Source organism: Betta splendens, chromosome 15 (genome assembly GCF_900634795.4).
Source record: "Betta splendens chromosome 15, fBetSpl5.4, whole genome shotgun sequence".
Taxonomy (NCBI): Eukaryota; Metazoa; Chordata; class Actinopteri; order Anabantiformes; family Osphronemidae; genus Betta; species Betta splendens.
Window position 1 is genome coordinate 501779 of NC_040895.2, and position 26093 is coordinate 527871.

At 42.5% G+C, this 26093-nt stretch overlaps 3 protein-coding genes across 13 annotated transcripts; 1 reads left to right on the forward strand and 2 right to left on the reverse strand.

Moving 5' to 3' along the window:
• Positions 1–49: 49 nt before the first annotated feature.
• On the reverse strand, positions 50–17554 carry nvl (nuclear VCP like). Of its 6 annotated transcripts, none has more exons than XM_055502386.1 (24): positions 17417–17554; positions 16285–16351; positions 15883–15953; positions 15526–15578; positions 15183–15270; positions 13444–13501; positions 13090–13335; positions 12763–12859; positions 12307–12383; positions 12089–12223; positions 11712–11813; positions 11264–11381; positions 10499–10643; positions 10060–10354; positions 9320–9541; positions 8415–8519; positions 3587–3649; positions 3394–3513; positions 3139–3238; positions 2777–2883; positions 2453–2529; positions 731–822; positions 539–636; positions 50–240 (listed from the first exon to the last, which is right to left on the reverse strand). In XM_055502386.1, exons 2-24 carry the CDS (start codon positions 16339–16341, stop codon positions 196–198), a joined length of 2571 nt encoding a protein of 856 aa, XP_055358361.1. In that variant the 5' UTR covers positions 16342–16351; positions 17417–17554; the 3' UTR covers positions 50–195. The 6 variants fall into 6 exon arrangements, 5 of the variants coding, with proteins under 5 accessions (XP_055358361.1, XP_029030910.1, XP_029030911.1 ...); XM_029175077.3 differs by having other exon boundaries at positions 16285–16348; positions 17417–17553; XM_029175078.3 differs by lacking the exon at positions 17417–17554 and adding an exon at positions 16997–17143 and having other exon boundaries at positions 9320–9538.
• si:ch211-189a15.5 (spermatogenesis-associated protein 2) lies at positions 17510–20943 on the forward strand. Its single transcript, XM_029175079.3, has 6 exons — positions 17510–17848; positions 18451–18557; positions 18635–18761; positions 19206–19337; positions 19722–20097; positions 20205–20943. The coding sequence occupies exons 1-6, from the start codon at positions 17510–17512 to the stop codon at positions 20600–20602; spliced, it is 1479 nt and encodes a 492-aa protein (XP_029030912.1). The 3' UTR covers positions 20603–20943.
• Positions 18999–24439, reverse strand: tk2 (thymidine kinase 2). 6 transcript variants are annotated; one of them, XM_029175083.3, is made up of 10 exons: positions 24204–24439; positions 23457–23494; positions 23249–23323; positions 22988–23041; positions 22806–22895; positions 22642–22715; positions 22262–22350; positions 22060–22139; positions 21891–21971; positions 18999–21632 (listed from the first exon to the last, which is right to left on the reverse strand). In XM_029175083.3, the coding sequence occupies exons 1-10, from the start codon at positions 24343–24345 to the stop codon at positions 21546–21548; spliced, it is 810 nt and encodes a 269-aa protein (XP_029030916.1). In that variant the 5' UTR covers positions 24346–24439; the 3' UTR covers positions 18999–21545. The 6 variants fall into 6 exon arrangements, with proteins under 6 accessions (XP_029030916.1, XP_029030917.1, XP_029030920.1 ...); XM_029175084.3 differs by having other exon boundaries at positions 23457–23489; positions 24204–24436; XM_029175087.3 differs by having other exon boundaries at positions 23457–23762; positions 24204–24341.
• Between the last annotated feature and the right edge of the window lie 1654 nt (positions 24440–26093).

The following is a 26093-nucleotide window of genomic DNA, read 5'->3' on the forward strand; positions in this document are numbered from 1 at the left end:
CCAACATTATGAACTGCAGCAATAAATAAATGTCAGATAGCAGAAGCAGTCAAGCAATTTCTGAATTTATGTTGAGGTGACCAAACAGCATATGATCAGTATATAGAACAAGCCACACACAAAGAACCAACAATAAAAAGGTGTCATCAAGCAGGGCAAACTTGGGTTTGATGTGTTGACCTGTTTGAGGTGGGGTTATCTGCTGAGGGATGCTTTGAGCTGCTCGTACATCTTTTGGTCCTGCAGAGAGAAAAGACACATATGGAAGCAGAACAGCTTTAGATCTGATGAAGGACATGAAGCTTAGCCTTCCAATAATGCGTATGGTATAGAAATGTGTGGAGTGGCCCAGATTCAGTGTGGGAGCAGTCTGACTGGTTCTCCTGCTACATGATAGTACAGTATCTTCTACACCTATCTACTCCTTGCAAATGCCCCATTCACACGGAAACCATTTATGGAAACTAATAGAGTCATCTGCAATGCAGATGTCACGTCCCCCAGGCGGCAGCGCTCACCTACCTTTAAACCTTCTTACCTCTCTGGAAACTGATGGACGAATTTTCTTGAAGGCATCTTCAAAGTTCTCTTTATTTACTTTAATGTGAACCACAGAGCTGGAGGAAGATGCGTAACCTGTTTATAAAAGAATAAAAGGGTACACATCGTTATACTCCATTGAAGTGAGGCTACAGGGATCGTCCAAATCATCATATTTGTTAAACGTTACCAGAGGCAGCAGCTGGGGAATGCTGGGACTTGAGGTAGGTCCTTAGAGCGTTAAGAGAGGCTTCCCTCACTAATGCAGTCAGGTCAGCTCCACTGCAGCAAACAAACCAGGCACAACTTTGGTCAGCAGCAGGAAACATGAAGTGCTCTAAAATTTCCTAGTAAACGGCTGCATTGACCGTGGACCTCAGAAAACCAACACCAGCAGATGACACAGCATCCCAAACCATCACTGACTCTGGAAACTTTACACTGGAGCACTCAGCAGCATTCCAGTCCTTTTTGTCTTGAGCCAAGGCGAGACGCTTCTGATGCTGTGTGTTGTTCTAGAGTGGCTTGACCAAAGAAATGCAACAGCCGAAACCTATGTTTTGCATACGTCTGTGCGTAGTGTTTTTTGAAACATTTACTCCAGCTGCAGTCCAGTCTTCTTCCCCCACATTTTTAAATGGGTTTTGTTTCACAGTCCTCTCCAAGTTACAGTTATCCCTATTGCTTTTACACTTTTTCCTACCACAACAAGGAAATCCCTTTGCCGTTCTATTAATGTGCTTGGACACAGATCTGTTTGAACGCCAGCATATTTTGCAATGACCTGTGACATTGCAAGGTGTCAATGCTTGTCTTTTGGACAACTGTCAAGTCAGCAGTCTTCCCCGTGATTGTGTAGCCTATAGATCTAGACGGAGAGACCATTTCTACTTCCACATTTGAGGAGTGCAGACGTGTTTTCTCTCTGCTTCCCAGTGCTACGTTTTGCTTGCAGTGTCTTTGTCTTTTCTGAGCACCTTGATCTGCTATTCTGGACTAAATATTTTTGATATGGAGCTAATCAACAGGTCACTCAGCGCATTGGACAAAGTTTTCTCAGAAAGAAAAGAATCACCGGGAGAACCCCTCTGCCCCACGGGGACTTTTGCCTCTGGCTACTTGCAGGATGCCTGGGAGACGTCGTGTCTTGTGTGTCTGGATCCACTGTCCAATGAGGATGCAGAGGATCTATTCATAATTTGGACCTTGATAACGGGGCTACTAATGATTGACTTTGATGGTGCCCTGCTTCATCGGAAGATTGGAAAATCTGTGGCTGATTCACTGGCACGTCCACTGACTGTGGAGGAAAAAAGTGCCCCGTGGGTTTATGGAAAAAAAAAAAAGTACTTGAGTTACAGAGGCCCGGATTGAAGGACTGAAAAGTAACAGTGGAGGAAAGGAGACAGACGGATAACATCTGCATACAGACTGAACACTTGGTAAAAATGTCGTTCTTGTCTGACAGGCCTGGGGAGATGTCGCAGGTACTCCACAGACACACAACAGGTGAGGAAGCCCTGAGTCCTGATCGATTGGATTATTGAACTAGACAAATTAGGCATGGATCTTTAAAAATGTTATTACATTGGCTGTATTACTCTGTAATACAGTATTACTCTAATCTAGCTCACCAGCTGTCGTCTTTCCCGTATTGTGTCTCCCTCAAAGGGCAACTGTTGGACTGATCTGTAAACATCTTGGTCTGCCTCTGTCACACATATATAAATATTAATTATACTGACACAGATACACCCCCCCCCCCCACCTTACAGTCTCACCGTCTGCTATCCGACCTTCATCCTGAAAAAAACCCAGCGAGGTTTCCACATGTACTGAAATAAATCAACTTTTTGATGATATTCTAATAATATGACCAGCACTATACTGCGATAGGTAACATGGCACGTACGTAAAGCAATTGCAGCGTTTGTCGAAGGCAACCTCCTGAAGGCTAACATCCTGTTCCAGCTGTGGTTTGGTCCCATCCTACAACACACCAGTCTTGGATTAGATATTAGATGTTTTAATACACCACAATAATCTATTCAATTCATTTACAACAAAAGCAATCCCAAGGCATTTTATACTCAAAGACAGTTAAGCGGAAAAACTTTCTATAGCGGCAGAGACCTGTTGCAGGCCCAGGAGGGGCGAACATCTGCCTCGACTGGTTACAATGAAGGGACAGAGAGGAAAGAGAACCAAAACAACAAGGAGCGTGTGTAACATGTACCTTAGTGATAGTGAGCAGGATAGCGTGACGATCGGCTGGAGGTGGCAGACCAACGTACAAGGTTTTATCAAGGCGACCTGGTCTCAGTATAGCAGGGTCAATGATATCTGCCAAGAGACAAGTGAAGTACTGCTACTAAAAGTATTTCACTTGAAAGAATAGCAAACATAATATTCTGAAGTATTAAACAGTAAAACAATATAAAGGAAACAATGGCAGGAAGACAATCGACGCGCTGGTCAGTGAGGCAGTGACCGCTGCATGGCTGTTCTACATGTCATAACAATGACCTTCCTAGTCATTGTTAGGCCGTATAAGTGTCAGTTCTTCCCCTTGTGAACTGGTTGAATGCCGATATGCACCTGGTCTGTTGGTTGCAGCCATGATGAAAACCTGCTTTCTTGTCTCCAAGCCGTCCATCTCAGTTAGAAGCTGGTTAACAATTCGGGCACTGGCTCCTGACTGAACGAACACACACACACACACGCACGCACGCACGCACGCACGCACGCACGCACGCACGCACGCACGCACGCACGCACGCACGCGACAGTAAAGGTTGTAAATGATCAACACCGTTCATCTGAGGTTAACTTATGAACTCCACCTCCTCTCACCTCGTGGCCTGAGCGACGAGGACACAGGGCATCAATCTCGTCAAAGAAAATCACACAAGGAGCCGAGTTGCGTCCTCTCTGGAAGACCTGTCTGACAGCACGCTCGCTCTCTCCCACATACTGCAGACACAAAGAGTCATCAGATGTTTAGTGTGAACTATCAGCACTGTACACAGACAACTCAGTCACTCACCATGTTAAGCAGCTCTGGACCTTTGACTGAGATGAAGTTGAGGCCTGACTCATTAGCAACTGCCTTTCAGGGAAAAGTAAAAGGAGAGGTTAATATGTTGAGTAATTGTCCACACATAGCCAACTAGCTAAACTATAGGCCCATTTCAAATTTACCCTTTATTTCCAAGAAAAAATCGTGGATAAACAATTATCTGACCACCTGAGTGGGAATAACCTGTACAAAGATTTTCAGTCAGGATTTAGAAAACATCATAGCACAGAAACAGCTCTGGTTAAAGTCACTAATGATCTTCTATTAGCTATATTTGGTAGTGACTGTTAAGAGTCGCAAAACAAGCTTATAATACTCAAGCACCCTTTCTTTTCATTAAACGTCCTAATCTTCACAGTTATCTAGTGTTTTCTCTGCTAACATAGCTAGCTTTCAGCATTCACTGTATTGTTTCTCTAATCATTATTAGTGGGAGAGCTGGCAATGGCTCTAACACTATTGGATTGTGTAGTAGTTAAGCACAGACTTCATCTAAATACTAAACTTCATCTAAAAGCAAGCCAAATAATTAGCTTTAATAGCAATATTTCTGCTTTTGAATGATAAATTATGACTGTTTAAAGATTGATTAACCGTTTAGTAATTGTCCACACATAGCCAACTAGCTAAACTATAGGCCCATTTCAAATTTACCCTTTATTTCCAAGATTCTGGAAAAAATCGTGGCTAAACAATTATCTGACCACCTGAGTGGGAATAACCTGTACAAAGATTTTCAGTCAGGATTTAGAAAACATCATAGCACAGAAACAGCTCTGGTTAGAGTCACTAATGATCTTCTATTAGCTTCGGACAATGGTCTAGTTTCTGTCCTTGTCCTGTTAGATCTTAGTGCTGCATTTGATACAATTGATCATAACATTCTATTACAGACACTAGAACATAGAATCGGGATTAAAGGAACAGCACGGGAATGGTTTAAATCCTATTTGTTGAACAAATTCCAGTTTGTTCATGTTAATGAGAAATTCTCCACATGCACAAGGATTAGCTATGGAGTACCACAGGGTTCTGTGCTTGGTCCAATTCTGTTTAGCCTATACATGTCTCCTCTAGGTGAGATTATTAGAAAGCATTCTTTTAATTTTCATTGTTACGCAGATGATACTCAGCTATATATGTCCTTAGAACCAAATGAAACAAATCAACTAGTCAAAATTCAGGGTTGTTTAAAATACATCAAATCCTGGATGTCCCAAAACTTCCTTCAACTAAACTCCGATAAAACCGAAATTCTTATTGTTGGGCCTAAAAATCTGAGAGAGACACTATTGAGTCAGATAGCCACCCTGGATGGCATAACATTAGCTTCAGATTTTACTGTGAGGAACCTTGGTGTCATCTTTGACCAGGATCTCTCTTTTACATCATACATTTGAGGAGTGCAGACGTGTTTTCTCTCTTTTCTCAGACGTGTTTTCTCTCTCCCACTCTGCTTTTGCTTGCAGTGTCCTTGTCTTGTCTTTTTCTGAGCACCCTGATCTGCTATTCTGGAATAACATTTTTGAACATGGAGCTAATCAACTGGTCACTCAGCGCATTGGACAAAATGTTTTCACAAAGGAAAGAATCTCCGGGAGAACCACTCTGCCCCTTGGGGACTTTTGCCTCCGGCTACGTGCGGGACGCGTGGGATTCCTGGTGCCCCGTGTGTCTGGAGCCTCTGTCCATCGAGGATGCAGAGGATCTATTTATATTTTAGACTTTGATAACAGGGCTACTCATGATTGGCTTTGGTGGTGCCCTGCTTCATCGGAAGATTGGAAAGATTGGAAAATCTGCGTCCGGCTCATTAGCGTGTCCACCGGCCGTGGAGCTGCAAATGCTGATGGGGGCCATGGTTACTCGGCTGACGGAATTACACCAGAGGATGGTCCGGATTGAAAGACTGACAATTAACATCTCAGCTCGTTCGAATGATTTGCATCAGAGGATGACCCGGATTGAGGGACTGATCAGTAACATCTCAGCTCGTTCGGATGCCCGGATTGCAAGACTGACTAATAAGATCTCAGCCCGTTCGGAGGAAGACAAGAGACTGAGGAATAACATCTGCAGACAGACTGAACACTTGGTGAATATAGTGACAGCCTTGTCTGACAGGCTTGAGGAGATGTCATGGGTACCCCCTGGACCCACAAGAGGCGATGAAGCCTGAGTTCTGACCGATTGGACTATTAGTATTAGTACATTTTAACAATCCTTGACTAGAATTGGCTGTGTATTATTCTAACCCTTCTCCCTTTCCCCCTCCCTTCCCAGGTCCAATCTAGCTCACCAGCTGTGCCTCTATCTCCTTTCCCTTATTGTGTCTCCGTTCAAGGACAACTGTTGGACTGACCTATAAACATCTTGGTCGGCCTCAGCCATACCTCTATAGACAACACTTCACTATACTGATGCAGATACACCCCTGTATGTCATTGCTATTATTGAGTATTATAGGATTGTGTATAACAATGCAATGTGTATGTATATGATATATGTATATGTTTGTATGAGTGTGTGCGAATACCTTAACTCTATTATTAGTATTAATATTAATTTAAAAGGTAAACCACAGTACAGCCGTTGTTTAGTTATGAATGTGTCAGCCTCAGGTACACACCCACTTATTTATTTTCCACCCTACTTGTTTGCTTAGTTTCAGCATCTGGTTGCCAAGCAGATGATTCCATCGTCTTGTAGCTACACAGAGGAGAACAGTCACCTTAATCCTTATGAACAGGTTGACAGTGGCTCCTCCTCTGAAGAAGACAGTGAATCAGAGGAGGTTAGCTCCGTGGTATAACTCAGAGATCGGCAGCCTAAAGCACAGGACCAGACAACTAGAAAGACAGTGGCGTTCCAACAAAATAAATGTAAACTGCATAGCATGGAGGGACAGTCTAATAATATATAAAAAAGCACTTCATATTATATATTACATATTATTCCTCCTTAATTGAGGAAAACAAAAACAACCCCAGGTTTCTTTTCAGCACTGTAGCCAGGCTGACAAAGAGTCATAGCTGTATTGAGTCTACTATCCCCTTAAATCTCAGCAGCAATGACTTTATGTACTATTTCACTAATAAAATTATCACTATTAGAGAAGACATTCATCAACGACCCATTTCAAATGTACCCTATATGTCTAAGATTCTCGAAAAACATTGTGGCTAAACAATTATCTGACCACCTTAGTGAGAATAACTGGTACGAAGATTTTCAGTAAGGATTCAAAAACATAGCACAGAAACAGCTCTGGTTAGAGTCACTAATGATCTTCTCATTACTACTGAGTCAGATAGCCATCCTGGATGGCAAAACATTAGCTTCAGATTCTACAGTGAGGTGTCATCTTTGACCAGGATCTCTCTTTTACATCATACATTAAACAAATTTCTAGAATTGCCTACTTTCACCTTGGAAAAATAAAATAAAATAATAATAATAATAATAATAATAATAATAACAACAACAAATAAAATTAGAAGCATCCTCTCTCAGAGCGATGTGGAGAAACTGATTCATGCATTTGTTACCTCTAGGCTGGACTACTGTAACTCCTTACTTATAGGATGTCCTAACAGACCCTTATAAAGCCTACAGCTTATTGAAAATGCTGCAGCCAGAGTTCTGACAGGACTTAGAAAGAGAGATCACATTTCTCCTACATTAGCTTCTCTGCACTGGCTGCCTGTAAAATGTAGGATAGAATTTAAAATTCTCCTACTCACAAACAAAGCACTTAATGATAAAGCTCCTTCTTATTTTAAAGACCTAATAGTTCCTTATGCACCCGGACATTTATGCTCTAAATGTAGAACGGGAGGCAGAGTTTTTAGCTACCAAGCTCCTCTCCTCTGGAACCAGCTCCATCTTCAGGTTCGAGAAGCTGACACACTCTCCACCTTTAAGATTAGGCTTAAAACCTTCCTTTTTGATAAAGCTTATAGTTAGAGATGGTTCAGGTCACTGGCAATGATTGTTAGTCACAAGAACCATCTCTTAGTTAAGCTGCAATAGACATAGACTGCTGGGGGACTTAATTTATACACTGAGCTCCTCTGTTTACTTCTGTCTCTTCTGTCCAATAACCTCCCATCATTGTTCCTTGTTTTGTTCCATGTTTAACTAACCTTGTCTCTTTCTCTCAAGTAGTTGTGCGCTCGCTCTCTCTCTCTCTCTCTCCCTCTCTCTCTCTCTCTCCCTCTCCCTCTCTCTCTCTCCCTCCCTACCTACCTACCTACCTTCCTACCTACCTACATCATCGAACTCAGAACTATGTGTCTGTGATGGGCAGCTGCGGATCCAACCATCCCGCCTGTATCCTTTGTCAGGTCCAATCATCCTGCCTGTGCTCTGTTGTTGCTCAGTTTTTCTCTCCCCTCACCCCAACCGGTCGAGGCAGATGGCCGCCCACATCCAGCCTGGTTCTGCTGGAGGTTTCTTCTTCGTTAGAGAGGGAGTTTTTCCTCTCCACTGTTGCTGTCAAATTAAAGGCTTGTTGTATGTGGGATTTGTTGGGTTTAGTTCTGTAAGGTCTTAAACCTTACCTTGTAAAGTGCCTTGAGATAACTTTGTTGTGATTTGGCCCTATATGAATGAATTTGAATTGAAAATGTTTAAGTCTGATATCTGTGTGATACTTCTAGCACGAAGCCTCATAAACAACTTGTATCACTAAACAGCTTTACTCTCAGGAGATTTCATTATCAACAGATGCTTGAGAGAAAATCTGAAACACAATGTGATTACTCAAACAAAAAGGGCAGAATAATCAGATTACCTTGGCCAGCAATGTCTTTCCACATCCTGGAGGTCCAGCCAGCAGCACTCCAGATGGAGCACTGAGCCCCAGAGAGCTGAACTGCTCTGGAGAACGTACAGGAGCCTAAAGGGATGCAAACAAGTGAAACAGGTCAAGAATAAACCTCAGATCCGATGGGTCCAGTCTAACACTGTGCAGCAGTTGCTCAAGAGGTAGAGCTGTCATCCACAATCATTGGAAAGCCAGAAATCGTATCCTTGGGCAAGACACTAAACTCCGGTATCAGCATAAGCTGCATAGCAGCTCTGCCCTTTGAATACGACTAGGTAGAAAAGCGCTGTACAAGTGCAGGACCATTTACTGTCACATTGAGTGGAGAATAGATGCTACGAAGTGACCAGTGATGGCCCAGACTCACTGGAACCAGACAGGATAACAGCATTTATCAAACAGAGTATTGGGAAGACTGAGGTCGGCAAAACACAGTCGCCAGGTCGCCAGTCCATCGCAGGGCAACACATAGACAGACAAGCATTCACTCACACACTCACACCTACGGGCAATGGAGAGAGGCCAATCAACCTAATGCACGTGGGAGGAAGCCGGAGAACCCGGAGAGAACCCACGCAAGCACGGGGAGAACGTGCAAACTCCACACAGAAAGGCGCCAGGGTCGCCTCCGGGAATCGAACCCAGAACCTTCTAGCTGTGAGGCGACAGTGCTACCCACCGCACCACCGTGCCGCCCTTTCAGTCTGAATGCCTGGTTCTGTAAAGACACCAGCTCCACCTTAAAGGAAAGCGGGATCAATTCCAGAACAACCTCAAGTGAAGCGAGTAATGCTGTTTTCTACAACTCCGAAGCTTAGCTTATGATTAGCTGGCTCTGATTGTAGCACAGGATAAGTCACAGCGTTCCTCACCAGTATGGCCATGGTGAGCTCCTCTCTGACGTCCTGCAGGGCTCCCACATCCTCCCAAGTGACATCAGGCACGGTAGCAAAGCCCTCCCTTTTGGCTGAGGGCTGGACACTGGCCAAAGACCCCTGAAAGTCTGACATGAGGATGGACACGTCGGCCAGCTCCTCCTCAGACAGCGTCTCTGTTGTTTTCAACAGGCGAAGCAGGTGCCACAGCTCCCCCTGCTGGACACAGCAGAAGCAACATTTACTTGGTATCTTACTGCCTGAGTAAATGGTTAGTAGCCTGTATGTTACCACGTGACCTGACAAGTGTTCAGAAGTGAAGTCCAAGCCAATCATCACAAAGCACACAGTCAATTTAAGGTCCCTGTAATCTAATTTAAAGTCTGACTTCTAGAACTACAAGGAGTATCTATTCTCTATTAGTCCAAATTTTTCTTACTTCTAGGCAGAAGTACTGTAATGTCCTAAATTATAAAAACCTTGTCTGGATCACATATCCTCTGCACTGGTTTCCTGTAAATTGATGGACAGAATTTTAAATTCTTCTTTTTACATGATCAAGCGCCATCCTATCATAATGTATCAACCTCACAGTTCCTTATATTCCCAACAGAATACTAAAACTTTTAGTCCAGTTTTTCTTTTCTTAGACTTGGCCTAAACCTTAGTTTATTGATAATAGTCAGAGATGGTTCAGCCCCTAAAGACTTTGATGTTGGGTGACCTATATTTTGTACCTGCAAAGGATCCTGTCCAGACTCTTGCTGAAGTGTTAAGTTCATGTGTGTGGTCTGTTGCTCTTTCTCAGTGTCACCAGGCTCAGACTGAGCTCTGCTTGTTAGCATATCCTTGGCAGAACTCTGGTTTTGGCTTGTTGGTAACTCCAGTAGAACTCTGTTGACGGCGCTCATGGCGGCTTGGCGGCACAGAGCCATGAGGTCGGCTCCCACGTAGCCTGGTGTAAGATGGGCCAGCTGCTGATAGTCAAAATCCTTTGGTAACTTTAGCTTTCGACACAGTGTCTTCAAGATTCTAAAAGAAAACAGCAAATTCTGGTAATTAGTCATTCTGTAAGTGTGTCAGAGCACGTCAGACTAAAACTGAACATATTCAACAATTCATCAACATAAAACATTAATGTATCGTTCCCAAATTCCTTTTCCATGGACAGCTGACCTAAGACGAGCTGCTTTATCAGGGATCCCAAGGCAGATCTCTCTGTCAAAGCGTCCTGCTCTGCGCAGGGCCGGGTCGAGGGAGTCCGGCCTGTTGGTAGCCCCGATGACCAGGACCTGAGCTGTCACAGTTAGACTGTTTAGGTCTGAGAGGAGAAAGAAAAAATTCACCATCATTTAACCTACAGTAGAAGACAGCTGATTTCATTTTAAGCTCATCCAGTGTTGATGTCTTCATGTTACAGCAGATGACCATAGAGCTAACGTCTGGCTTCTTGGGACTTTCTCTCCAGAGTTACCTCATTCTTTACAGGCTCAGCAGCTGGACTAGTCCACGCTGTCACTACGTCTTTATATAACATTTCTCTGGTGAAGAGGTTCATTAAATTTGTCAAACTGATTTCTCTAAGGAACAGGTTGTGTGTGTTAGCTGTCAAATAAAACCACTCCTACAACAGCACATATTCAAACAATGGCTCCAGAGGTAAAGTAGCTGTCCTTTTAATCAATTCCTGCCTCCCTGGGTCGTGTGCCTGTGTGTCCTTGGGCAAGGCACTGAAACTTAAGTTGCCCCCAGTGTGTCAGCTGGAGCTGCAGAGCATATGTTTGAGCGAATGGGTGAGTGTGATGCGGTGTTTAAGCACTTTGACAACGGGTCAGGTAGAAAAGCTATGAGACCATTTAACAAGATAGATCCACAGTTGTACCATCCAGGTTGAGCAAGTGTAAGCATATTCATACAATAAGTAAACATAGTATGTGGTACCATCCATGCAGGTGAGCAACTGGGCTACTATCCTCCTCTCCATGTCCTTGGAGGCCACTTCCCTCTTAGGGGTTATGGCGTCTATCTCGTCTATAAACAGAATGCAAGGAGCTGAGCTCTGCATGGAGAACAAGAGTCAAGAACAGTTATGGAAACTACTGCACATCTTTGCTAAAAGCATTTGACATTGACATTTGACAGCTGAGGTTTATAGATTTATTGCTTATTAGCTGGTAGTGGCAAGTTGAGATGTGACCCACGATGTCCCACGAATTCTTAGCATGAATTTGAAGATGTTATGTGTGGGAAAGCGCATTTTTCAGGAAAACTAAAATCGTCTCAATCTATTACGAGTTGTGTTTTTGTTATTAATTTATTATTAAATGTATATGAATGAACTGACACTCTTTGGTGCCCTTCAGCAGAATAAGGGGGATGGCCTACTCACTAGTGCCAGGTCAAACAGCTCCCTGAGCTTCTGCTCAGACTCCCCGGACACGCCAGACACCAGCTCTGGAGCAGACACCTTCAACATGGGCAGCTGCAGCTCCTGACACACAAGCATATTACTGTAACCAACACTGGCGCACTTGGTTATAAAACAGCATACAACCAGACAACATGGGTTTAGAGTCCTACCCACACATGGGAAGGACATAAAGATAATTGAAAATGAACAAAAGAAATCAGAGTAAGTTCCTTAATTCAATTCAGTTCTATTTCATTTGGAGCGCGTAGCACCACTTCACAACATTAGTCATGTAAGACATTACACAACTGTACAGAAAACCCAACATGAAATGCTGTCCCTGTTTGTTGACTCACCCCAGCGATGGCCTGGGCCAGCAGCGTCTTTCCACAGCCAGGAGGTCCGTGGAGGAGGAAGCCCCTTGGAGGAACCATTCCCAGCTGCTGGTACACCTCTGGGTGCCGCATGTGGATCAGTAGTTTACATACTTCCTACAGCACAGACATACACCGGTGCCTTTAGTTTTAGCAGAAAGCTTAACTCATACATTAACAAAGCACAAACTGCTACTGACCGTTAAAGTCTCTTCGTTTCCTCCCACGTCTTCAAACTTGAGGACGGGATACTGGAGCTCTGGGGACTTGTTCTTTGCTGAGACACAATTCAATCTGCTTACAACTATAGGTCCCAGACACATTTACATTCCTAATGCACTAGTTCATTAATCCAACGACCAAACATTACACAAATGTCAGAAGAGAGAGTGATTGAGTGATGAATATGAAACATACATTGAATTACATGTCATTCCTGCTTTAATCAGACCTAAGAACCCAATTCCACAATCTGGAAGGCACTGTTAAATGTTTTCTAGCAGTTACATTCTTTTGTGCTTTGTGTATGACAATGACTGAAATTCCTAAGCTGTTTGGATTTTAAGTGTTTTAAATTTAATGTGGTGTACAGAGAAAATTAATTCTAAAAGGCGTGATAACTTGCAACTTTACAGTTAAACTAGATGGTGCAGTACCTTTCTTATTCAGGCTGCGAGCCTCAGCAGTGGAGCTCTTTGTCCATTTCTTGGACATTTTATGCGACTTCTTCGGCTCCAGCATTGAAACATCTGTCTGTTGAGGATAGAAACAAATGGCAGTGAGTGGTTCACTCCAAAACACCAAGTATGTAGATGTTAACACATTGGCCTCCTGCCTCTTGTAAAGTCTCATTTGCCTCAGTCTCTTTTACTGATGTGTGCATCAGTCACCTGAACTTATATCTATCTACAAATTACTAGGAGCTGGTCCAAACAGCCCACAGAGTGGAAGAATATCTACTAATTTACACAAACATCTCTTACATCTGCAGCTGTAGCAGTTGGGCCCTCGTCACATAGATCGATAAGCGTGGTGCCTTTCCCAGGTCTTCTGCCTCTATCAATGAACCAACCACCTCTGGAAACCATAGTTCTCGAACTGAGAGGGAGGTTCTTTGTGCTGAAAGTTGGACTGTCTATGTCCTGGTCTCTTGTGGGAGAGTTGTTACTGGAGTCAGGGTTTCCCTTCCTGTACAGTGATGTGAGGGAGCTATTCATGTGGTTGCTGGGCTGTGAATGACAAAAGACAGCAGTGAGGACAGACAAGCACTCACATGACAGAGAAATATATCCGTCACACCCCTATCCTACATGTGACCTCCTACATCATTTTTTTACCTGGTTCTCCATGATCTGGTCATTACTGTCTGAGGACTGCTCTGAGCTACTGCCATTCCTATGGAAACAAGTTTGTGTGGCATTACTTGTACAGTGTGAACAGACATGAGATGTGGTCTCAGTGCTTCAAATTTATGGAAGTTTTTCAGAATCAAAATCCAATTCACAATACATTTGGCAATTCGATATGCAAGTTGGTCAATTTGAAAATGCATTTTACATTTTGCAATTCAATATTAAAAGTGGCAATTCAGTACTTAGTTTCATAAATTAAAATGATTTAAAAAACTTAATAAATTGCAACCCGTATTGTCAGTTTTTTGTAGTCTTTATTCAAATGGCAATGAATTTTGCAATTGACAATTCAATATGCTATTTGGTCATTTAATTTGAAAATGTGTTTTGCAAATTAAAATACAATATGCAATTGGCAATTCAAAATGCATTTTGAAAATGCATTCTGCAAATGGAAATGCATTACTAAAAAGTGTTGATTAAATACCCAGCTTCATTAATTAACCATTTAAATAAAAACTTAATCAACTGCATTTCATTTTCTCACGGTTTAGAGGTGTCTTTATTCAAATGCGACAGCAGACAGCCGGAATGCATTGCATGATCTGTGAACACGCTCCAAGAGTCTCAAAATTAAAAGAGTCGTTTAAACTTGATTGGCTGGGGTTAAACTGTCCTAATCAATCAGAGCCCACTGCTGCAACTTCAGAATGACGAAACCAGCGTTTGCCCCATTTTAACTCCATTGACCTCTGGTGGGTGATATTAATAGATTTAATGAGCATCCAACTTACTTGACCACTGTCTGTACCTGTCCGAGATCAGTACAACCAATAAGATGCTGTTACAAAAAGTGATTCATGCCAATATGTTTTGATCGGAAGCTTATTTCTTCCTTAATTTAAGTTCATGGAGCTCTTCTTGTTAATAATAACAGATTTGAGTTTAATTGACCCCTATCTGGAGCTGTCTGAGGCCAGTACAACCAGTATGATGCTCGTTTCACGTTGCAAAAAAGTGCTTTTGGCTCTAATAATCACTTTTTGGCAACGTGAACACGTCTTACTGGTTTAACTAGTCTCAAACAGGTGTAGAAAGTGATAAGATGTACTACACGCTCATTAAATCTGTTAATATAAGCCAGCAGAGGTCCATGAACCTAAAATAAAGGGAGAAAGAATTTTGATTTAATCACTTTGTGGCAATATAAAACTAGCATGCTGCTGGTTCTACTGGTTTTAGATCAGATGGACTGGATATTTATTACATCTGTAAATATAACAAAGCAGAGCTCAATGTATTTAAAATAAAGCAGAATTAAGCGTCTGATCAAAAGCTTTTGGCTCTAATAAATCACGCATTGGCAAAATGAAAGCATATCACTGGTTTAACTGGTCTCATGCAGATATAAAAAGTGGTGAAACAACTTGGTGGTTTCTTGTGCCGTTTCAATCAGACACAAAATGTGTAAGAACAAACATGTTGCAGCAATATTGGGTCATAGATCCGAGTCCTAGCATCACGTATGATACGTATAATGAAATTCCTTATGCAGAATCCATTTTCAGATTTCTTATTGAATTGCAAAATGTAAAATGCATTTTCAAATTGAATGACAAAATTGCATATTGAATTGCCAATGTTCAATGACAAATGTATTGTGAATTGGAGTTTGAGTCTGAAAAACTTCCATACAAATCTGGCAAATAGCTAAATTGACTCACCCTGTGTCATGGCTGTGCTTGGCCTTCTTAGCCAAGTGTTTGCTCTCCAAATCATTCAGCACAGATTCCTTCATGATGGCTTCATATACTAGAAAAAGCAAATCAGAACTGATAAATGGACAGAATCCAAAGTCAGGCCACCGAAACGTGGATGGACTCGTCCTCACACAAGGCTGGAGAGGTTATGGTTGTGATTATTTTACCTGAAACAAAGACTTTAGAACAAAAATAAGAATGTAATAAAGTCTCCCTGTGGTTCCTGCATCTCTTCTCCATTATCGGTTTCCCCTGCCAACAAGTGCAAGTTGCAAGAAACAAACTTTAGACTACTGTTGCTTCTTACCTTTCTCTACTTGAATCCTAAAAGCTGACTTGTTTCTTCTGCCATACTCCATTCTATAGACACAAACACAGTCAGCCCAAAATGTAATAACTCTTTATTTCCTCACAAACACAGAAAAGACATCCTACTTAAACCACTATTGTCCTTTAGAGGTTGCTGCTGTTCAGGCTTCATCTTTTTAAATCACAGGTATCACTTCTGAACATGTCACAGGACAATGAAAATGCTAGACCCTTGTTCTGAAGACATAACAGGACATGGAGTAGAATCACATCTATAATAATATGTCCTTGACCTGCACATATTTGATATGGTATCTTTTTAATCCACAGGAGATCACTGTCCTGTGTAACTTGCCGGTATCGTTTTTGAAGTTCCAGGGCCATGGCTGAAAGGTCCACATATTCACTGTTGCTGGATTCCAAATACTGAAAATAGAATTTAGAGAGGACAGTTCAATGACAAGCATGTAAACATAATGTATTTCAAAGAAAGAACCACATGTCTGATATCATGATATTGTTTTCTCTGCCATATTTCTGCAAATACATTATTCAGTCAGGTAAGGCAGCACCCACAGGAATTTTAGAGTAAAGTGCCCTCCTTGGTGAATGGCTGAAGAGTTTTTTATGTGTTGATTACCAATTTGTTAATACTGTTGTATTTGGGAAGAGTAAAACGTATGTGTAAATACACAATAAGAGAAACTAAAGTGTCAGGGTATAAAATAAAGCAAATATTTTAAAAACAGTCTTGTACCTGCTCCACTCGGTTTCGAAGGCGACCATCTAGACAGCCTCCACCTCGATTTTTCATGTCCGTCCTTCTAACAGGAAGGATGTGCAGTCATTCACAAACGGCATGTAAGACACTACAGCGAGCTCACGCAGACTAAACATTTAATTAATGTTTACCAGGACAAATTATAAAATGCTCTAGTCTGATAATTTTTGATTCTTTACTAAAACCCGACAAAATCATTTTTGGTTATATTTATTAGCTATTCAAAAAACACTAAATCATAATCCACCCATGATAAATTCGCAACAGAAGAATCAAATTACAGCAATTTCTTGTATTGATACTATATGACGTGAATCACAATTATTGTTGTACCATTACTTAATAAAAACATTATTTCCAAGAACCGTGTCAATGTGCTGCACAATGAGGCCGAAACAGTTAAACACATGGAAAATGGGTAAAAGCTGCATAAGAGCTGCAAATAATCTGTACCAAACATTGTGAATTAAAAACAAAGGAAAATACCAATGTCTTAAACCTGTAACGAGCTGACGAAGATCACTGTAAAACGGTGACAAAAAGTCCGATAGAAAAACACTGACAAGAAGACATGTTGATCGGGAAGTAAACCCAAACAGAATCACACAGAACCAATCGGTGTAAACAGCTAAATGAGACTAAAACCAGTTTTACCAAGGGAACATGTGTTTTGTTTCTTGATACTTACCCCCCACGGTAAACGTCCCGTAAACCAAAGCTCAAACAACGTGTCTACAGAACCACACATTACCCGGAAACAAAATTAATGTATCTGGGTTAGAATTTTCAAAATAAAACATTATACCTAAACTGTTCTTGTTTAAACTGTTTTCTGATTAAGAAATTTAGTATTTTAGTATTTAGTATTTGTTCATTATTATTAGGCTTTAACAACGTTCCTCACATTATACAGTTTTCAAATTTTATGAATGTAAAAATGATCAAATAAAAATTATTCGCACAGCAAGAATGTGATGTGACTTGAGCAATTAAAATTGATCCCTCAAAAAGCTGACGAGACGCTGACGTTTTGACATTTCTGCGTCAACGTGAAATCTTGAAGAGGAAGGATTCAAATGTTTCTCGTGTGTCTATAATAAAGCTTCACCTGAAGGGGCTGTGGTAGCGCTGATGTTACTTTCACTTCCTCGTCTGATTGATTGACAGCTGCTCTTCCTCGTTGTATGCGCGTGAAGCAGTCATGAAGGACGGTACCGGGGCCGATGACCCAGCGGAGCTCTCCCGCCAGGAGCTTTGTGGCGCTTATGTCAACTTTTACCGTCAGCTATGTAAAGAGGTGGGGCCGTGCCGCGACGACTGGCTTCTGGGCCGAACGGCGCAGTATGTGGTGAGGGAACCACAATCCACTGACGCTTTCACCGTGTTCCGGTTCTACCACGCTGTGAGCGACGGCCTTGACGCTCTGGGCGCAGACTGCAAAAGATACCTGTTGGCCTTTATAAAAGCAGCGGAGCTGCTGGAAACTCTCTGCGTCAATTTGTTCCTTCAGCCCTGGAAAAAGGAGATCAGGACTGTCAAGGTGGAGTTTTTGTCTGTACTGCTTGTCTCTTCTACCGCTACTTCAGGCTCTGTAGTGACGTCATGTGTGGAACGTAAAGGATGCTCTGGGTCAAAGATTCGGGCTCTTCTGTAGAGCCAAACGTTATTCCAATGGGGCAGGAGTGTTCCTGACACGATTTATGAGCTAGTAATTAGGAACTAATTTAAGTGGGAGTGAGTCTTAACTATTGATTTGGTTGTTTTCTGAGAGCATTCCATGGCACAGAGTGAACTACTGTAACTGTCCCACAGGATGAGCATGTGATGATATTGTACATTGCAGAGGTTTGTAACTCAGTGACTGCAGCATCCATTCATCTGTCGCCATACCCAACACACACTCAGAGCCAGTATTAATTTTTTTAATTGACTGTCATTTAGGAAGTCACAGACGGCTGCTGACTCTCTTCAGTCCAGTTATTTTCCTTTGTTTACTGTCAGTAGTTAATGTGTTTGTACATCTTATAAGCATTTACCACCTGGGTGACGTGTAAGCCTGACAGCATCATGTTAATGTGATTGGTCACATGTTTGAAGCTGTAAGAGAATAATTTATATGAAATGCTTTTGTGTGTATTTCAGACCTTTACAGGCCCGTTTGTTTACTGTCTCCTGCCAGTTCTCAACAGTTCTACAATTAAATCTGTCCTGGCTTCCATTGGATACTTACCGCATGGTGACACTTCGAGGTAGGATCCTTGTTACGGAACCAGGCTCTACTTTTCTCTGGTCTTTTACCTTATAACCGATGTCTAATATTTTGCAGTGAGTTCACCCTCAGTGAAGACGCTAACCCAGACAAGGCCATGCAGGTGGGCTTTGAGCTGCTGCTGGCCAGGGTGGAGTGTTACCACTTCCTGGAGCTGCTGGAAAAGGATCAGCTGGGACCACAAGTAAGAGTGGACAGTGACTGCTACTTATTACTGCTACTACCTATTCACTGATTCTAATAAACCTAAATGTTAGTTTATAAAAACTAAGCAGTATGTGTACCTGTGCCTTGTATGTGCATCGACCTCTGGACAGGAAATCTCTGTGTATTAAGGAGGGAGTGAGAGAGGCATTTCCACCTTACTGCCTATTATTATTATTATTATTAATAATAATAATAATAATAATAATAATACATGTTTTAGACTTGGGATAAAACAAACCTTTATTTTCTCTACACTGGGTCTGTTTTCAGTACAGCAAACAAAAGTGAATTATTTTTCATTTTAATTCATTCCAGCACTTTTGGACGCGACTGAACAAATAGTATAATTTCTTTTTAGCGTCAGAGACATGGTCAAAGATCATATGTACTGAGTTTGTGATGTTTGTTGTCCTTTTTCCAGGAGTGGATGGAGGTTCTCCAGAGGAGAGCAGGGCAAAGAAAAACACGTAAACCCTCAGACAGGAAAACAGCCGAGCCTCAGGAAGAGGAGACAACGAATAAGGAGGAAGCAAATGTAAAGGACATACAAAGAGTAGGTGTAAAAACTGAGCAGTGATAGGACAGGAAGTGGTCTATTACACGGAGCAACACAAACCAATTAATTTATAACCCATAACCCAGGTGGTGTAGTTAGAACAAAAATTATCATGGTCAATATTCGTTGATGAATAAATACTAACTACAGCCAGACACACGTTCTTTCCTCACTGCTTGTGCAGATGCTGATGTGTGGGAGCGGAGTCATGTAAAACATGTAAATGAGCAGGCATTAGAAAGAGGGAGAGGAGACAGGAATCCTGGCGGATGCCTGCCCACTGTTGCGTTGGTAGTAAAACGAGTACAAATACCTGCCACATGAGCCAGGAACCTGCCCAACACGTCTAACTAGGCTCAAACCTTTTGTTCCTTCCTCCAGATTCCTCTGTACTCGTGTCCCGATGCAAGGCCCCCACAGCCCAAACCTCGCCGTGGCCTGGTCAACACAGACCCTTCCCTCATGGAAATGCAGAGAACCTACCCGGACCTGGCCTTCAGGGGCCGTCCTCTGGTGTCGGACAAACCTCGCCCAGCAAACACCAGCTGGAACAGCACCAAGGATGCTCACACTGCTGACAACAAAACCGCCGCTGTGTGCAGTGAAAACTACAGTAACAAAGCTCCTGATACAAGAAGTGGTGGGGTCCCTGACCCAGGAAGCACGGCTAGCAGCATCAATGGGCCTAGCGGGCCCCAGGTACCGTCTCAGGTCACACCGCAGACTTTGGGCTGGGAGCAGTGTCAGACTGCCGCAGGTAACACAAGCTCTGATAGGTCAACATGTCATATAAACCAAAAGTAATTTTTTTCCTTGTGACAAAATAATAATAATAATAATTCAATGTCAACATAACCTTTACAGACAATAATTTGCTCAAACCCGAGCATTCCCTACTAAGTTCTGTGGACGAGGAGCAGGACCTGAGAGACCTGGCACACAGGATGGGCCAGAACCATGAGGCTGGGGAGGAGGTTAAGAACCCAACTACCGATAAAAAGACATGGAAAAAGGAAAAGAACCTAAGGAAGCCTGTGACTGAAACGACTCCATTGCCAAGCTGCGATGCCAGTAGATGCACCAGACCCTCACAAATGGATCCCACGCCCCTGAAAGAGCCAAAGCAGCCTGGCAGGGTCCACTTCTCCCATGGCACCATCCTCTCTGCAGGACAGCAGGGAGATGGTTCTGGAGCAGACCCGGGGCAAGGGGAGGAGCGGATGGCCCACAGTTTTGTCTTTATCAAGTCTTACAAGAAGTAATAAATTTTTTCTTTAAGAGGATTAGACAGCGGCATTCACATATTATTTAAATCTCAGTTTCAGAGTAAACTGGATGAATAATGTGTGAGCAGCCACCTTAAAATTAGACGACGTTGGGTGAATCAGATCAGATTTGGGGTGTACATAGCTCTGGTCCTAGAAACAGTATCATGTTTGCTGGTTTTGCGATACATTTTGGTGGTGATCTGGGGTTTGGACTTTTCCAGTTTCATCAGAACTGTCTTGACTTACTGTGAGGAGCTACTGTGAGTCCCAACCGCTCTGCTAGTGCTGTGTGGACAACCCAGGTACTGCTACCATCCAATCTGTCTGTGCTGATATAATAAAACCGTTTCTCTCAAAATGAAAACCTCAATGCTCCAAAAGTTCAGACTCACTGATATGACATGAAAACACACTTTATATCTATTACTAATCCCACATTTCGACCCCTGTAACCCAGGACCATGTAGTAATGTCTAAAGACTATCAAAGAGTCCAGGATACACAGAGACACAGAAAACATGGACTCACATCCGAACTGTTCCAGATCACTTCCCTCAGCTCAATATAGTGTATGAGATCAAGAAGTAAGATACATAATTCTGTCAGCATTACAGACATTTATAAGATCTCTTTTAAGAAAATGAATGACAAACATTTTAACTGTACAGGTTCCAAAATCAGTTTTTCTCATTCATGAATTATTCACTGGTCCCTTACAAGAAACAAATCTTATTAAAGTACATCCACAGTTAAACAGGTTTATATGAGACAGAACTGTCAATAAAATAAGTTGAGTAAATGACACACAATGTTGAACATACCATTTTTTACATTTTGCTTTAAAAATTTAGGGTACCTGTTAAGTTGCTGCCTGAAGCTTTTTCACTGTGCAGATTATGGACATCCAATAAAACAAACCCTAACCCGGAACTGGGCATCACAGACGGTCGGCTGCAAGGATCCTGTCACGGTTTTTCTCATACTGGTGTAGCATCTTCTGGAGGTCATGGTCAGCAGGGATCACCTACACACACACACACACACACACACACACACACACACACACACACACACACACACACACACACACACACACACACACACACACACACACACACACACACACACACACACACACACACACACACACACAGCAAAAATAAAAAACAGCAGCTGGTAAAACTGAGGGTGGTAAAATCATGGGACAAGGAGGTGTAGTGTAGAAAGAGTGTGGAAAGGCATTCAAAAGCAGTGTACACACAAAGTGGAGACTGACACTCACCAAGATGGGAGCAGGAAGAGGGACAGTGGTTTTCTTAATGAGCCAGTCCTCATACAACTGATGGATGGACTCCAGATACTCCTGGGACGCACACACAGGATTAGACTCCTTTTGAACATACAGTGTGTAAAATATAAAAGCTCAGTCATGACAGGTTTAGTGTCCTCACCAGTGGAATGACTTTCTCTTCCTCTCGGCATCTCTGCTTCAGTCGCTCATGGCAGGTCTGAGGAGACGTCTGCAGGTAGACTGCAGCAACCACACAAACGGTTTCCGGTTATCCATATTATTAGGTTGAGTGTCTCCTAGTATATTCCATGTCATTGTAAGTGTCAGTAACACTGTGTTCTTGTTTGAGTCAGTCTTCTCACCAATTAGATCAACAGGGATGGAAATATTGGTTATGATCCAGTTGAACCACTCACTGAGAACAGCATAGTCCACTGCTGGCATTTTCCCACTGGAGAAAAGGGTGACATCAGAATTTACCGAGTTGAAGTAATGACATGAACATGAACTCAACACATTTGATTCTTTTAACGACAGCTGTAGTCTGAAGTACTGCTTTTTGTTGTTCAGATTGAGTCTGTTTTTTGTGAACACAATATCAAGATTGTTTTAACATTTTAACTTGAGGTCAAATATGATGTGATTCGGTGTACAGGTCAAGCTCACTGTTCCATGATGTCAGATGTTTACAGGATATCATGGAACCATCTTTAAAAAAATTCTACAAATGCTGAGGTTGGACCTTCTAAAGAGATTCTCCACAAAGATGTACTTGGCACTGAAGATGGACCTCTCCATCATCCGGACAGAAGCCGACTGCAAAAAACACATCTTAGTACATAGTTCATTTCACTTAGTTCATTTCCCAAGTCTGCATTGCATAAATTAGAATTGCTGTCCTCTTACGGTAGATGACAGGTGTCTATCCAGCATAGTTAGCTGAACATATGTCTGCAGTGTGATGCCCCAGCGCTCAGGATCCTGGTACATCAGAGCCTGCAGGTAAAGGACAGACAAAACCACCATCAGTTCATAACATGGAACCTTCCATATTATCAGGTCAGGGTGATCACAGAGGACAACAATACCAGAGGGTTGTGTCCACAGACATTCCTCCATTTAGAGACAGGTTCCGTAAAAACCTGAAGTGAAGATAGAGGACATGGGCAGAGCTTGAAATCAGGAGTCACTGTTTGTTTGAACCTTAAGACAGACACAGACCAAACTTATAAAATGGTACTCAAACCTAGTCCTTAAACCTTTGGATGATCACATCTTTCACATCAACCAACAGTGTAACTTTGGTAGTGATCCATCTTGATTGGAACCTAAACTATGAACACTTTTACCTCTATATTGCTGGTTTTGCTGAAATACTCGAGACATGTCGTCTTCCCACTGGCAATGTTCCCTTCAATACAGATCTGAAAACATGGTCTAACCAATGTGAGTGAAGCAGGAAATGGTGTGTGATACAATCAAATATTAGCCTATAGTTATAGCTAATTACTGTAAAACAGACCAGGCATTATACTTTATATACTGCTAGAGACTCACCACTGTTTTCTTATCCTCTGCATTTCGCACCAGCTTTCCTTGGAAGGAAGACAACATAATGAGATAATGCTTCCCAGTGTGGCCTCTCTTAGGTCAGCAGGCTACAGGCTGGTCAGAAGGACACAAAGATGTTAACCTGCACAGCAGCTGGAGCTCACTGTTAGCCTGCTACTATGATGCTGCATGGAAAACCATCAGACACTAGTGCTTCTACCATCTGATGTGCCTTTTACTAACCCCATGGGCTAAATGCACAGAGGACGTGCACGGGAGTCAGGACATGTTCTGTCTGTTGATGCTGTACAACTACAAAAAAGGCAGATTGTAAAAGTTAGACGTTTCTCATTGTGTCCCATTCTGTCTTTGGTTAGTCGCCTCCTTTACGTCTGCGTTAGGGAACCAAGCACAGCATCATTTACAGAGGAACCGAACCACCTTGAATTAAATCTGAGCACTAAGCTGTGAACACAGCCTTGTTTTCCACATCAGTATTATTGTGATATAAATTGTATTGTGATGTGCTAAGTGAAAGGTTGGCGACGCTAGTTTTATCAACGCCTCCTACCGCTTCCTTCTTCATGCTGTTAATAGCCAGGATGACTTAGTAGAACTGCTCTGACATCTTTATTCACGCGTTGTTTTGTTCCATTTGCAAAGTGACTTTCCAAACGGAGCATATCATTTGAAAGAAGGTAACGAGGAAACGTGTTCAGGTGATGAGAAGCAGCAGACCTGAGCTACACTAACCTGCTCCGCTCCTGGTACGTACAGTCCTTCCGCGATTACAGCCAGCAGCGAGTGTCGGGAGTGACGGAGACAGGGCCCCTCTGTTAAACAGCGGCCTGACACATCTAAACACATTCACACCACCACCACCGACAGCCGACATGTCGCTACATGAACCCAGAAAGCAGTACAGTCTGTTGTTGTTGTTGTTGTTCTTCTTCTTCTTCTGCTGCTGCTTCTTCTTCTTTGAGTTTACCGGCGGCTTGCATCCTAATCGTTGCAGTACCGCCACCTATCGATATCTCCGCCTCTCATATTCTTAACCCCAACCCAGAAACATTTCAAAATTTAAACAATGCTATCATTCCACTTCCTGCTCCTCCAACTTCCAGCACCCTCCTCAAACATATATCTTTGACTCCTGCTTCCCTCATACTCCTCACCCTTCCTTCCCTTTCCCTTCTATACTTGTCACACTCCATTATAACATGTTCCACTCCCTCCACCTCACCACAAAACTCACACCTCCCATCTACGTGTGCCCAATTCTTAATCTACTTAAAATGACCTGTTCTCTTCTCCCCCGCCCACCTCCCACTGTCCCCACTTTCTTTTTTATTCTATACAATTTCCGTCCTTTATCCTCTTTATCCCAGCTGTCCTGCCACTCCTTCATAAAATTCACCCACACTATGCTTTTCCCTTCAACTTTTGACAATTTAAAATGTTCCACACCTCCTGCTCTGTTGCCCTTTTGCCACTCTGTCCACACACTCATTCCCTTTTATACCCACATGCCCCGGAACCCACATCAACACTGTTTCCCTACTACTGTTCCTACTTAATAAATCCACCACTTCAAATAACACCTCCTGGTGCTACTTTGTCTCCCCTCCCCCCAGCGACTGCAATACTGACAGAGAGTCACTGCAGATGAACACCCTATTCAGCCCTCTAAGTTACACCCACCTCAGTGCTACCCTTATTGCAACCAATTCCACTGCAAACACACTTATGTGATCAGATGTTCTGACTCCGATTTCTTCTCCTGATGTTTCCCCTACCATTCCATCCCCCGTTTTGCCCGAATTTTGATCCTTTGACCCATCTGTAAATATCCAAACAAACCCCTTATACTTCATATCCACTATATTATCAAACTCTCTAACCACATTAAACTCCTCTGCTTTCCTTTTCCCCTCCTCCAACACCAACACCTCTTTCTGCCTCCATATGGGACTTTTAGGAATGTAATTCTCCATTTCCACCTCTATCTCACCTACCCTCATCTCTCTTGCCCACACTTTACCCTTCCACCCATACTTTCTCCTGTCCCAGCACCAGTCTTTTTCTCTTTTTTCTCTGGACAGTAACCCTCCTTCCCCTTCAGGCTTAACCAATAGTTCACCGCAATATGTTTTCTCCTGAGGCTAAGTGGCATGACACCTCTTTCAACCCTCAGTGCACATAGAGGAGCCCTTTTTACTGCTCCCACACATATTCTTAGGGCTCTTGCTTGTACCCCATCCAGCTCTTTTAGTACTGATCCATATACCACACTCCTATAATCCTGTCTGGTTCTTATTTTATTCTTTCTTCTTCTTTCCTCCTTCTTCTTTTCCTGCGTTTTCTTTTTTGTTTATTGGCGGTTGGCAAACTGCATAGTACATTACCGCCACCTTCTGTGTTGGAGTATGCATTATTCAGAGAACAAGAGAAAAATATATATTCCAATCTCTAACCCCGTCTCCACTACACACCTAAACACCGCTCTGTGATCTATTTCCCTCTCACCTAACAGCATCTTTATATCTATCCCTTTTCTTCTCCCTTTCAGAACTTGTCATCCTGCCTCTTTGATGTATGTGTAATGGACTGTGTATCAGAACATGTTCTACTGTTTCCTATGCT